Source organism: Notothenia coriiceps, unplaced genomic scaffold, assembly GCF_000735185.1.
Source record: "Notothenia coriiceps isolate Sejong01 unplaced genomic scaffold, NC01 NC01_scaffold00037939, whole genome shotgun sequence".
Lineage (NCBI taxonomy): Eukaryota > Metazoa > Chordata > Actinopteri > Perciformes > Nototheniidae > Notothenia > Notothenia coriiceps.
The window spans coordinates 43,209-58,465 of NW_011370640.1; the positions used below are offsets into that span (position 1 = coordinate 43,209).

The window sequence follows — 15,257 nt, forward strand, 5'->3', positions numbered from 1 at the left end:
ATGACTTTGTTGGTCCAAAAAATCTACTTCAAAAGGTAAAAAGAATTGGACATAGCAGAAAATGTGTTGGCTAAACTAATCTGTGTGATATTAATGTGAGAGGCATTTTGTAAATGATTTGTCAGATGTATGAATGAATGTCAGAAATAAACAATTCAATCTTAGAATTTAAGTTAATATCAATTAAGGCCTCATTTTTAGATCAATTAAATACATTTTATTTTATTTTTTAGGACCATCTACACACCACACACCCTAATACATTATTCCATACTAAACGGTAAGTAAATGCCTCTACTTACTTATTCCTTTAATGATCTCCACTGCATCAATTTGTGGTCCTCCCAGCGACACAAACGCATCAAAGACATTAAAGAGCACCTAAGAGAAGAAGAAGGAAATGAGGAAAATCAATGATATAATAATAATAATTACGGGACTGATCCACGTCTATTCATTTGAAATGCTTTTACTTGTCCTTATTTGTCCATCTTATTTATATGCAATTTGTTTATAATGGTCTGTCTTTGAATTACTGTACACATGGTTTCCTTGTTTTCTTTGATTTGAGCCCTTCTTATTGCACTTGTGTGATATTATTCTATGCAGATACATTTACCTGACTCCTTGTTTTAAAAGTTAAGAAATAATACAGTGTTTATAGATGAGATGATATTGTCTCTCCCAATTCACAGATTGTGTGCCGTATTTTCTTCAAATAAAGGTGTGTTTACACTCCTGAGTAATAATGTCCATATAATATCATTTAATCTTTGAAGAACTGAGAAAAAAACAGTAGTTTGCTGGTATTTCCTCGTATTTTGATTCGGATTATTGACAGTAAGGTGTGTTAAGTTTAAAGACACTATGTTATTCTTTTTCAGTTCTAATTGTAGTTTCAGCAATGTATAGAAAGGAACTTAATGATTTATAACGCATACAAGAAAAATGTGCTATTAGATCAACCTCCTTAAAGAGCAGAGTGATTCAGGCGAGGTGACAAGACCTCAGTCAGGGTAAAGGTCCTCACTCTGAAGTGCACACTGTTTGTATTCAAATCTGAGAAGTGTACTTTCCAATGATGGATGTCTCAGCAAACTCACAACCTGTTCTGCTTCACAAGAAACAATACAAAACTAAAGCATATAGCATACGAACCACGGTCACGCCGTCGTTGAGCAGCGACTCTCCGAACACCAAGATGAAGAGCACCTCGTTGACGTGGACCTGCTCGAACACGGCGATTACGGCCACGGGGTCCACGGCCGCGATCAGACTGCCGAAGAGAAGGTACTGCAGCAGGCCGATGTCCAGGTCGCCTGCAGCACAGAGATACACCACATGTGGCTTTAGTTGATATATGTAAGAAATCAGGTTCTTTAATTGCCCTACAATCATGGGCCTACTGTGAGACACTTGGCCTCTGGGTTCTACATAGGAGCAAGATACCTACAATTTGCGTGTCTTTGTAGTTCTTATGCATCTTTTTGTAGTTTTGTGTGACTTTGTGGTTATTTTCCCAATGTCTTTCTCCATTTTGCTTCTTTGGCCCCTGGGTGCCCATTCAGGACTCCATCCATGCCTGCAATCTGTTTTTTGCCTTAAAATCCAATGACGGGGCTTGCTGAATCAATCCCTGCCCTCTATTAATTCAATGTTCATAGTCATACAAGCAGCAAGGCTCTATGGATGGCTCAGTACAGTAGGTCTGACATTCCACAGTTTTCATCCAGATTGTAACATCTCAATAACTATTTGATGGATTGCAATTAAATGTGGTTCACAAGGTGTGTTACTAACTATTACAACACTATTTCAGATTATTTATGTCACTGTTCTTTCTTCGTGACACATGCTTGGTGTTTTCTGTTTTTTCTGTTTAGTGTTTTCCCTTTCCTCTTATAATCTCTCCTAACTACCCTCTTGTCCCTAATTAGCAAGTAGCACACCTAATTATTCATATCTATACTATGATACTTGATCCAAGTTGAAAATGTGATGATCCTCCAGTAAGTTCTGGAGTCCAAAACTTGGAAGCAGATGTATGGTCATTGAATTGCTCATTGCTGTTGTTTTCATAACACCAGCATGCATCTATCCATTTCCCCTCATACAGTATCTTTGCATCATGTATCCCCCTCTGTTCCCCCGCCCCTCCCCAGAGGACAACTCTTGCCTCTTTAGCTTATTGTGTCACTATCAATAACCACTTCCTATCTTCCACCCCACTCAAAATGAAACTCAGTGTGACTTAAAGCGTTTGAGGCCCCTACATGTTAAAAGCTGGAATGTCTCTTACCCATGGCTCCTCCCATGTGACACCCCCACAGCGACAGCCCCAAGCTGGCAGCGTTCCAGCAGGTCCCGATGACGGCGTAGATCAGGATGGCCCCCATGTTGCTGAAGAACAGCTTGTTGGGCATGGAGTAGCCTGCGTCCAGGATGATTTGAGGCAGCAGGTAGAAGAAGAACACGTTCGGGGTCAGCGTGAAGGTCTGCACCCCGTCGACACCCCAAATAATCCCCCCCAGGACGAAGCCGAAGCAGATGAGTAGGGCGCTCTCCGGGATGATATTGGTCACATGATGGTTGGACTCAATCACTGAGAGAAGAGAAGAAAAGAGAAAAGAAGGAAAGAGAAGACATGAATTATTGACAAGAAAAACGAATAGGATTGATTGTCGGTTCTTTCATTGCATCATAAATACACCATAAAAACAACGGTTTGTGAGGTTTCAATATTTGCAAATGATCAACTGTTGCACTCGACTGAGAAGGGTCCACTTTTAGTTCTGGGTATGATTAACCATCATGGTGGCGCGTATGAACGTTTCTTAACCCCTCTAAGTAACTAAACACAGACTTTTGCTTAAGGTCAACTAAACTTAATGGTCTGTCAAAGTGTCACTGAAGCTTATTTAATAATCAAACTAACTGAAGCATAAAAGGAGACCCATTTCAAAACGATTTCTGTTTCCAGTCCACAGAGCTCCGGTTTTGTTGTGCCAATATGTTCCATTCAGAAGTATTTGAAGTTATGGAACATTTGGATGAAGGTCTAACATGATGCAGTTTTTGTATTTGTGCTTGAGCCTACAAACTATCTAAGCTGTATCATGTTTACACAGATCTCACTGGATCCGTGTAAACATGATACAGCTTAGATACAGTTTGTGGTGTTCAATAAGAGCAAATATTATACAATGAGGTTGTTATAAAAGGTGTAACACTCTGTGGAATTTCTATTGCAGTAAAAACAGAAGAAACTCTTGTGTTCTCAGGAACAACATGCTGCTTTGATAACACACACTCATGTTCACTCTGCAGGAAGGCACACTGTTCGTTACAATATTAGAGACATATCATGCTGCAATTACAAAAAATACACTTACCCAAGACATCCTTTCTAATTGTTAAAGACCCTAATAAACAATTTCTCAATCATAATTTAATTATTAACAATGGCGTTCTAAATGAACATGAAATAAAACTAAAGTTAGACGTTTTGGATTTGTTAATCCACTCACACGCATTCACATATAGCCCCTATTATGTGTTACTCTGAATAAAAATAGCTTTGATCGATAACTGACATATCATGTCAGGAATTTGTCATAAAGAAACCGTTAAGTTAAAACATTTTTAAGGCACTTAAAGGCAAAAACATATTTGCTCCTTATATTATTTAGAAAGTTACAAAACAAAATTCCATGACAAGATGATACAAATAATTAAAACTTAGACTAACATGCAGAAGAACCGAGTATTACAGGGTATGTTACAAAAGGAACATTGTAGTTATTTGACATTATGCTGGTTAAAAATAGCTCAACATCATCTTGTTTCAAAGGACTCTGTCAAACTGCAACATTTAAACTGCATGATATTAAGCTTGAAGCTTTGCTTTTTATTTCATTGTTATGTTTGTGAGATGAGAAAATATTAGGAACTGGCAGTGGTGAAATGTCATTTAGTACATGTACTCAAATATTGTACTTAAGTACAATGTTGAGGTGAAAGTCAATAAAGTTTAAAATAAATGTATTACAGTCCAGCTCAGTGGATAGAGGAACATTTAAGGCAATGTCATCCACTCTATATGAAGGCTCTCTCAAAATATATTTTTAAGAATAAATAAAATAAATGTGTTAAATACAATATTTAATTATATATTTCTGAAATTGGACCATTTGGCATAAAAGTTCATTTTAATATTGGTTTTAAGTTTAGTTTGATGCTAATACTTTTGTACTTAAATGTCATTTTAAATGTAAAACCTTTACTTCTACAATGTGGTATTACTACTTTTACTAAAGTAAAGGAGAAGAAGATTTCTTACAAAGCTGGAAATCGGTTACTTGTAGTCCATATTTACCAGCCTACATGAAAAAACACTTTCTAGCACATTTCAACTGTTTCTTACATACCCAATTTACCCACACAAGCCACCAATATCCATAACGCAATAACATAAGGAGTCTCCACATGGTGCCATTTAAAAGTCACGACGGGTATTCCTGTGATGACGCTGAATCCATGGCCGTGTTCAGTCTGATTTGATTTTAACTCAGATGGCGGCTTCGGGTGGGGTTCTTGATGCGCCACGTCCCCCTTCACCTTTGTGACTCCTGAGATGAAGAAGATGAGCAACACTGGCCCCAGCAGCCAGAGGTGTACATACCCACAGCGTTGCATTTGACCAATTTAATTAAAAAAAACAGAGAACCAAAAAAAATGAGTCCTTTATCTCTGATGTCAGGGAGGGCAACTGTCTGTCCCAAGGCCAGACTGAAGTGTGTCACACCTCTGATCCCTCCTTCTTTTCTGCTTCCTCTGTCTTACTCACTCTAGTTTACGATCAGTTATTATCTTTTCACTACTCTAGTGCTCTATCCTTCTATCTCAGACTGTGAATTTGTGTCCTTCCACAGTCTGTGGTCAGCAGTGTTCAGGCAGTTCAGAAGAGTGCAGAAGCCTCTATGACCAAGGTTGTGAGTGTGTGTGCGTGTGTGTGTGTGTGTGTGTGTGTGTGTGTGTGTGTGTGTGTGTGTGTGTGTGTGTGTGTGTGTGTGTGTGTGTGTGTGTGTGTGTGTGTGTGTGTTTAGGTTGGAAGATTAAGGGATGAGTAACGGATGTCCAAGAAAGGTTTCTGGTTATTCAGTCACGTTTGGAACATTTAGTCATTACTCTGTTTGGTCTTTCCGGTCTCAGATCAACTCAAGTTTGTCATGTGTGTGTCTCAATGGCATTGAGGGAGTTAGTGATGGAGCAGAGGTCATTTGATGTTAAGCCAACACCTGTCTGTGTGTGTGTTTGTGTTTAGTAACATTTTCAAGGGCTTCATCTCAAGCAATGATTGACGCTGATGTTACTCAATCCTGGTTAAAGACTCCCAGTTCTTGACGTGATAGTCAAGAAAGCCGTCTTCTGGCAGTCCGGAAATAAACTTCAACTATCTATGATTTAATGGAGCTACGATTGACTTACTGTACTGTAGTAAACGTATCCCATTATATGATAAGGCAAGGCAAGGCAAGTGTATTTATATAGCACATTTCAACACAAGGCAATTCAAAGTGCTTTACAAAAATGAAAGACATTAAGTGCTATATAAATACACTTGCCTTGCCTTGCCTTATCATATAATGGGATANACAGTCAAGTTCACGTCTCTGCTGTCGTTTCTCTGTATACATTCACACAGTAAGCGCACTTTAATGCGTTTACTCACTTTATGCGTGTCACGTCCATTCCTAAGAAATTATCTCAAATTGGCGTCTTTTACCTCGAGGCAGAACAGTGTGTACAGCTAAGCTTTACTTTACAGTTATAACTAAGTCATCTTTTAACGTCACCAAGATGTGCAGACTTCACAGGGGTTAGGATTTTATCGACCAGTTATTAGGTGAAGACATTGTTAAGCATTTTGTTTTCTGGAGTCTTGATCTATTTGGTTTCATCGACAACATCATTTTGTAGATGTTTGATGCGCAATCCTGTGCTCAAAATAACCTCGGAGGTATCAGTTATCCAGAGAGATCCAGTTCATGGTGGATGTGCTGTTTATCAGTTTGCTGTTGGAGACGTTTTCTATTTCACCTCCCTGAAAAAAAGACACCGAAGAAAATGCTGCTGGACTGTTATTTAGAAAAATTATTAGATAAAGTTCAACTATGAGGTACTTTGTTTTGCATTTTTACATTTTTATCTTTTTCCATACTTTATTAAAGGACGTTTGCATTCATAGGAATGATGTAAACATATACTTTTCAAACCTACCAAACTTGTAAGGACTTAATCGACCCATTCCTTCTGGGATCCAATCATGAAGTAAGTACAATACAATTTTACAATTGACCAAACACTAATATTGGGGAAAAGACAAAAATAGGCCACATACAAATATATTAAAAAAAAAGATGCAATAATAATAAGAATACCTTATATTTATATAGTGCTTTTCTCTGACTCAAATACACTTTACAGTGTGAGGGAGGGTAGACAAACAAGGACAGGCAAAAACAAACAACAACAAAAAATAATAAATGTTTATCTGGCAGCTAGGTGTATCACATACATTGCTTTACATATTGAATTGATGGAGCTCACACATCTTACGTTCTTGAGCTGGAGCAATGATAAAACTTCCTGGTCCCATTTTTTGAGGCTAGGAAGTTTCTTAGATTTCCAATTCAAAATATTTAGCATCCATGTTATGAGGTTATTTAATGCTATTGCTTTCTTTACGCATTTGTAGTATAAGTTTATATAGTTGATATTTCCAAGGTACGTTGGGTCTAAAAGGCACGTATTACAAAGACTCGAAAGGCATTCAAATTTAAATACGAAGAGACAGGAAGGCGTTAATAGAGGGGTATATTCTAGCTAGTCTTTCATTGCAGTAATGTACCCTGTGGAACTTGCATTGGTATTGTTGGTCCAAATACCTACATGTTATGGAAACTCATTGTAAAAGTATGGAAATGTAATATTGGCCCTCATGAAGGCTCCAGATGTTCCTCAAGGCCTGTGATCTTCCTAAAGGTTTTTGCTGCTGCATTCAGGGAAACATGTCCTTTTTCTTCTCTTTGATTGACACTCTAAGAGGGGAAACAACGAGAAGGCATAATGTATTTCTGATTTTGGTCCTCTCGCTAAACACTCGGGACAGGTGGTCATGTTTGTTTTTATTTTACAAGGACCTGGCAAGCAGCTGGATCACATTCTTAGACACGCTGAGGTTTGGAAAAAGGGTAAAAGCAACAACTCAAATTAGCTTCAGGTTCACAGGAGAGACGCTGGAGAACGGCACTGATATATTAATTGGTTTAATTGGTATAATAATTTGTTGAACAATTCTACTGATTGGCAACTATATATTGAATCTGTGAACTGACAGCTGTCATTTAACAGTGTATTGCATTTAGGCCTTAAACTATGAAAAATGTCGATTAGAAAAAAAAAAAGTTCAGTAAGTTGAACTGTTGAAAGAGAGGTTTAAGGAGTGAAATATACAAACACATTTCACAGCTGCAGAGAATGAGCAGGAAAACATTTGGTTTGGGCATAGAACCACTTCCATGTTAACTTTAAAAGAGACAGTTAACAGACCTGCTAGCATGCTATTAGAGGCTACACTTAGGTACGGCATTGTGTTTAAACTAAATGCTAATGTTGGCATGCTAACATACTCACATGTACAATGATGATGATATTAATCAGGTATAACATATTTGCCATGTTAGCATGCTAACTTGCTAATTAGCATTAAAGCGATATAAGGCCGATGGGTATGATGCAGTCCTGACAATGGCCCCTCGTAAAAAGTAAGGAAATACAAGCCATCCTGAGGGACAGTAATGTTTGTATAGGCCTGGTTGTTGGAAAAAAGTATTCTCAATAGGCTACTCAATCATCAGTAATGTACATAGTTATGCCCCCCTGTTTGGTCAGAAACTTTTCTTGTTGGGTCCCCATTGGGTAATTGGAAATATTTTCGAGCGTCCTAACCTGGTTCCCACCGAGATGGGTAGAATTAATCTGATAATAATGACAAAATACAAAGCTCCAACTATAATTGCATATGTCATTATGGATTGAACATGAAAAAAGTGCTTATATGTGCCAATGATCCTGTGCCACTGTGAAACAAGTAGGCCTACTTATTTTAATAAAAATATATTGATCAACATTAACTACTATTTGTACAGCAGGTTGCAAATAATCACATCACTGTTCCATTCCTATTCCACACATAGCCTACCTATCAATGACTTTAACGGTACTACTACTCTTACCGATGCTGCTTATTGATCCGGTACTTTAACCATATTTGTATTGGTTATTTTTATTATTTTTTAAGGAGAAAAACTAAACATATTGGAAACAGAATTAACATCGCTTTATTCAATCTATAGTGTGGATTATGGGCTGCAAGCACACATGACATACCTGCAGTGGTGGTAGTAGCAAGTTGATTTACTCAGATACTGTACTTATTTTTAAGTACTTAACTTAAGTATTTTAACTTTTGCGTCTTTGTACGTCTACTCCACTACAATTCAGAGGTAAATGGGAACCATGAATGTCAGTTTATGTTAAAACAATTTTGAAGAATTTCACTCCAACGCAACATTTGTTTTCATGTCATTCCCATTTTCTATCTTCCCTCGTTTGCTGTCAAAACTCCAATGCAGACATATAATACAAGGAACATCCTGGTAGCACTATAGGAAAGTCGGTGGGATCACCAGAGTCTCTGGAGACTACACATTTCTGTTCTACATAAAAGAGCAATCCATCAAATACATTTTGACATATCACTGTAAAACACACAGTCAGAAAAGGAAGCAATTTTATTCACATTTAGTTCTGACCGGACCGTCATTGATTTCAAAGCCTACAAAAAATGAATTTAATAGAATAGACATGGCATGTTGGGAGGTAAATGCTGAACGACATTGCTTGTGCTTGTATTGGCTTCATTTATCTTATCAGCACATCAGAATAGACATGTTTCAATGTGTGCTCCTTCTGGACTAAAGAGACAATTATACATGTCTGATTGTCTTCCTTTCCTGGTTCCCATTGAGACTCAACAATCAAGCGTTTGGCAGCCGTGTGTGTTTTTACTCCGTCTCTGAAAGCAGACCCTGTTGCCCCCATGTTCCTCATCAATTGCTCTTATAAATGGAACCATTGGCCTCTCCAGTCTGCTGGCTCTTCCAATACTAAGTCTGGGGTTTATGGGTTTGAGGCTCTTTCTACACCCTTTCCCCTTCCACTGACCACAAAGTGAAAACCTCAGACTGCATACTTGATGATCTTTGAAGCTCTCCGAGATGGAGAAGAGAAGCTATACAATTTGGAAACGTTAAGAGCAAGATATCTTGTTTTGACATTTTAAAGGTCCCATGTCATGCTTTTCCGGTTATTACCCATCCCCTTGTGTGTTATGTAGCTTTTTCTGCATGTAAACGGTCTGCAGTCACAAACCCTCAAAGTACACCCTGTAGCGAGTAAAACTCTAACACAGAAAAGACCTGTCTCTGCTGCCCCAGAACGCCTCGTTGGAGATTTTTCTTTTTCCATTTGTTTCTTCCTGAGTATAGTGACGTGACCATACCCAGGTCCAAATGGACCAATACGTGGAGCTCCTCACACACACACACACACACACACACACACACACACACACACACACACACACACACGCACACATACACACACACCCACACACACACACACACACACACACTCACTCACTCAGCCTTATCTTTTCTCAGCCACGGCTCCGTGGATCTCCACTCACAGTGTGCTCAGGCTGAGTTACTCGGTGTCTCGCTGCCTCGCAGACCCCACGCAGCAACCAGGAAACGACACCAGTAATCCAGCTCACACTGTCCGCTCCTCGAGCGGAGCAGCGAGCCCCTCAATGTCCCGCCAACACGGCACCAAGACCCCACGCAGCATTCTCATCTGTTTGTAATTACTGGTGTCCTTTTCTGGTTGCTAACAAACGACATTGCAACACATAAACACACATCAGAGCACAGTGGGCTCATAGGGAGGTCAACGGCTTGACTCCAACAAGCCGTTTAGGACAGAGAGTGAAAGAAAACCAATGTGATTTTGGAACATTGAACAATGTAAATCTATTCTAGTAGACCTCAACAATGGAATTATGATCAGTAGAAATGGCCATGACATGGGACCTTTAAATAAAATATGGAAGAAAAAGCATCAAGTGTTGCATGTTCACAGTATTCCACCTTGGCCTCAATACACAACACACCTTGACCACAAATGTTGAGCGGTTTCCCTCATCGCCCATTTTGCCAAAACTTTCTGCCGAGCACATTACCTGTAAGTAAGAAAGATTGAGTGTTCTTAGCATTTTAAGCTAACATGAGTTTTGTTTGCTCTGTAATACTTGAAATATTTTTTGGAAGAAAATGTAGTCCTATGATGGTAATTTTCACAATTGCAAGGTGCTGGTATCAATCAGGCAAGACACCATGTAAATGTGTTCAGGCGGTCTTGCGCTTGTGAATTCCCCGCTGACATTTTAAGGAGATGCTGGCTATCATGAGGGGAAAGCCACACGCTATCTGTCTGGACGCCTCACAAACTACGGGCCAGAAATGAAACAGTGGAATGTTTGCACGAGAATATTCAGCCGAGAGTGGAGAATACAAACATGCTGTCAAAGGCAGAAACAAGTTCAGCTACTTTTCTCTGATGAAACGCACACTCCTCGAAGTGCAAATTGTTTAAAAATGTCTGTCTGTCTGTCTGGCTGAAACCCAAAGGTCATTTCTAATATTTGCTTACTGTTTTGCCTACTATGTGTCTCAAACTCTGTGAATAAGGGAGGGAGAGCTCGCTGTTCCGAGAGAAATAGCCACAATATGGCAAAACCACAAATACTCTATAGCTATCATTCATTCTGCAAAACATGAAGATCTTATCAGCGGATTGTCTTGTGTACAGCAGGAAGCATCTTAAAGTACTCAGGATAATCAGTATTCTTTTGATACAATAGCAAATAAGCAATGTAGATTAAAGAAAAACAGTGTAATCGTGCTGTTTTAAGCCAGAGTTATGAAAGGGCAGATTCACAAGGGATAGAAATAAATAATAGCAGACCAATGTATTTGGTGAGGGGCAAAGAAGCCGCAGGGGGAAAATCTTTCGCCTTTTTTTGGACAGAAACTTGGCATATTTACAACACTTTTATAATAGTTTAAGCATAAATGTAATTTTCAGGAGTCAATAGCGTGATACTATAAAAAACCACATGGCTATGGCTTCATGTCTATCACCTCTAAGCAAAAGGCAGCAACAGACACATAAAAGCTTTAGACGGGCACTAGCCGGGCGTTATCTGACATATTCTAGGTTGTACAACTAATTTACTGCTATACTACTCATCCCTGCACCGATCTATTGAGCTCAGAGTACCAGTTCATACAGCCTCTGAAGCTGCTAGTGTGGCTGTAGACTTGTATCTTGTTGTTTACTGTGCAATAATCTCTCGTTCACATGAGTCAATGTTCACAGATGCTGTACAAATTCCTCCCAACAAACAAGTGTTATTAGTCTTCTGTTATCGGTATTTAGCTTTCAGGTCAAATGAAATATCTTACTGGGTGACGTCTCTTCTGGAGGACATCTTTCTCCCTCTGCTATAAATATATCACCGTGTTAAGTCTACTGGGTGTCCTTGAACATTTTCAAACCGACGACAGTCAGCGTGTGTAATTGTGTGTCCTGGTGACTTTCTTTTGCTCTCTGACCATGACACAAGCGTATTATTAAAGCGTATTATCTTTGTATTTTCACCACATCAATGGTTTGGCCTGTAAAGTCAGACAGGACAGCAAAGACATAACAGGGCTTCAGCACTTTCTGCCTCCAGAGCGTATGGAACTGGTAAGCGCCTCGTAAATGAAGAAGTATGTCACAGTAACTGCAAACTAGCAGACTCTGATGAGCCAGTTTGGTAACAATTTATGATCTGTGTCAGTATTTAATTGTTTGGGGTTTAGGGAAGAGAACGCTTAGTAGACAGTAGAACAACGTGCTGGTTATGAATTGTACAAAGACAAAAAGAGAAGAAAACCAGTGCAGCGATTAGGAACAGCCTCTGTTGCTATCCGTTCACACACATGCACGCTGTTTTATCAGGAGTCTGCCATGCCAAGTACAGGAACTGTCTTCCTGCTTGGCTTAATTCAGACTTAATTCAGACTCATGCAAATATTTTCCATTCACTTTTCTGGTCATGCACCATCTTCTAAAATGTCATCAGACACCACTCACAGGCTAGTTTGTGATAGTAGTTTTTGCAAAATATGCTTAATTCTTTTGTTTTTGTAAACAACCATATTAAAAAACATCAGCCTTTAAAAAAACAAAAGGATAGAAATTATTTATGCACAGAACAGTCTGAGCTCTCTAGGTTTTTATTTGGGAGATGTTCATGCAGTATATTCTCCCAGATCACTAGAAGAACACTGTGATCTTTTTGTGAAACACAGAAAATATGTTTCCTGTAACAGTTCACGTTCATTATGATTCAGCAGCTTGAATGTCTGCAGGTGCCATGAATTACATCCAGTCTTGGATCTACCAACAGTTTCTTAACCAAAGGATTTCTGGGAAGAGGATTTTTCCAAACTTCCTTCCTGTTGTCTTTGCAAATAGCAAAACCATGACATTTCTGTGGCTTTTCTCCTCATAAACGTTTTTTTTCATGGTGAAAACCAGCAACAGTTTTCCAAATCAGTGTTTAATGATTTACATGAGATCAAATTTTCCCTTCACTGCCTCGGCCAAACTAAAACAGTGTTCAGTCAATATTTTAGTAAATCTATAAAAGGCTCCCAGCCGCATGCTGATGTGCTTGGCTTGTGGTATGGTTTGAATTGGACGTTTATTTGCATAAACATCACATTTAAATGCATGAAGGGCAATGATTCATAAATCTTGAGTTGAAGGACATTTTTGTATGGTCTTTCCCGTCAAATGTGATTTCCACATTCCCAATGCCCCCAAAATGTCCCATTTTCAATGCAACTTGGCAGATAAATAATAACAAACTTTGCATAGAGACGCTACATACCGGAGCACGGTGAACAATCTGATCCCAGCCCACCATCGTACCACATGGGTCGTGCGCTTTGTTGCTCTCCTGATGTCTGCGGTATAGGAGTGAAAAGCTCACCTCTGTGTAGTGACTCATGAGAGGTCCTGTCAGTAGGAATAAAAGAGGGCCAGTGCGTGGTAATTAAAGTGGGTCTGCAGCAGAGCAAGATTTAAGAACCACAGCCTGCTAATCAAGTCAGCACACATGCTATTAATAGTAGATGGTGACACAAGCACCCAACCACCATCAAGTCCCCCCACACTCAAGCAAACAATTACCCTATCACATATTCAGTCAGGCACACATGTTAACTCCTACCTACAGGGTTTTACCTGTCACCAGAAACAATGTGTTAATCTGCAAATACTGATCAAATTGAAAGCTATTTGCAGGGGCACTTAGCAACGTTATGGGCTATATGCAACGAGAATGCTTTACAATTATTTGGATGGGATTAAATCATACTGCTCTTTTATTGGAGCTCAGATGGTCATGAAAGCAATGTGCTGCTTATTGCTTATTGCACATTTTTGTCAACTTTAGAGTTATTTTCCATCTGTCCTTTCTTCTTGAATATCTATATAATGCCAGGAAGGCTTTATTTAAATTGGGTACAAATATCCAATTTGTTCTGTTCTGTTACACCTGTTTTTAGTCTTTATGCTAAGATAATCTAACCAACCGGCTGCTGTCTCTACTTATTCAATTTACAGACTCTAGAGCTACTCTCTGCAAGAAAGTGCCTAAGCATATTTCCTAAATGTTCAACTATTCCTTTAAATGCCAGATGCTTTTTCATCAATTTGCTCAGTGAAGTTATTAATCACAGTCAGGTTTTCTTGCTATTTATGAATTGAGGGCTCAAATGTACCGAATGATCAGCAAAGAGGCTCAGAGGACATGAAACACAATCTAATGAAGACAAACTGAACCCAGCCCAAAACAATGAAACCATTATTCGATCCACAGAGCTGTATGGTGGTGAGCCATGCCATTGGTCTCAGTTTTCTTCTTCGTACCTTTCATTTCTGACTTGCGCCACTTAATCACGAGAGAAACATTTAACTCCCATCAACAAAATGCTCAATGGCAATGTTCTTCCTTGCCTGGCTAAACAGCAACACACCATATCTCTTACCTGTCAAAAACAAACCGTGGAAAATATGTGAGCAGACTCATACAGAAATCATTTCCACAACCCTAATTTAATTTGGAACAATACTGCGGCAATTTATACCAGGCAGTTTTAATTTTTCTTCTTGATTCTTAATATAAATTCATTTTTCCGTCTGTTTTGCTATGTTTTGTTTGAAATTGTGATTGTAATGATCCCAGGTTATACAGGCATCTATTAAAGCTATTCAATAAAGAATTCTGCCACTATATATAAAATCGCCCTATCATTCTTTTTGGGGGTTTTCCTTCCTGTAATGGGTTATAGGTTTTTGTGAATGTAAACGGTCATCTAAGGTTTCTCTCCCACACACTCCTTTGTTTACTTCTGTAACATAACGACATCGTTACGTAACACTCCCGCTTCTATTGGCTAGCACTCCAACACATTAAACGCGATAGGCTAAGGGGTGGGTCAACTATAAGTGGTTGATCAATCCCACCAGAGCTGGCCAGCTAACCAATCAGAGCAGACTGGGCTCTGGTTTCAGACAGAGGGTGAAAAGAGGTGCTGCAGCACAGGAAGTACGAGAAAAATAAAGAGCTTTTTGAACATTAAATCATGGAGACATGTCACAGCAGAGGCACTAAATACTAATATTTAATAAACCATTTAGTGCAGGTTATCAATCAATCAATCAATGTTTATTTATATAGCCCAATATCACAAATGTTACATTTGTCTCAGTGGACTTCACAGTTTGTACAGAATATCAGTATGACAAAACGACATCCTCTCTCCTTAGACCCTCACATCGTACAAGGAAAAACTTCCAAAGAAAACCCACAGTTTAAAGGGAAAAATGGGAGAAACCTCAGGGAGAGCAACAGAGGAGGGATCCATCTCCCAGGACGGACAGACGTGCAATAGATGCCGTGTGTAAATCGAAGAGATAATAAGTTAGCTGAATTTTAATGTCAGGTCACTTTAAGC

At 39.0% G+C, this 15,257-nt stretch overlaps 1 protein-coding gene across 1 annotated transcript; it reads right to left on the reverse strand.

Moving 5' to 3' along the window:
• Positions 1–294: 294 nt before the first annotated feature.
• Positions 295–4,919, reverse strand: LOC104967909 (sodium/hydrogen exchanger 3-like). The gene is made up of 4 exons (XM_010797448.1): positions 4,428–4,919; positions 2,300–2,602; positions 1,159–1,319; positions 295–381 (listed from the first exon to the last, which is right to left on the reverse strand). Exons 1-4 carry the CDS (start codon positions 4,693–4,695, stop codon positions 295–297), a joined length of 819 nt encoding a protein of 272 aa, XP_010795750.1. The 5' UTR covers positions 4,696–4,919.
• Positions 4,920–15,257: the final 10,338 nt, after the last annotated feature.

What these genes read in the sequence shown, in the direction of transcription:
- LOC104967909 (XM_010797448.1), bottom strand. Translation starts at nt 4,695, where the DNA reads ATGCAACGCTGTGGGTATGTACACCTCTGGCTGCTGGGGCCAGTGTTG. An exon ending in GGCTTGTGTGGGTAAATTGG is followed by an intron (nt 2,603 to 4,427) that starts GTATGTAAGAAA and finishes CTCTTCTCTCAG; the next exon opens with TGATTGAGTCCAACCATCAT. An exon ending in TCAACGACGGCGTGACCGTG is followed by an intron (nt 382 to 1,158) that starts GTTCGTATGCTA and finishes TTCTTCTCTTAG; the next exon opens with GTGCTCTTTAATGTCTTTGA.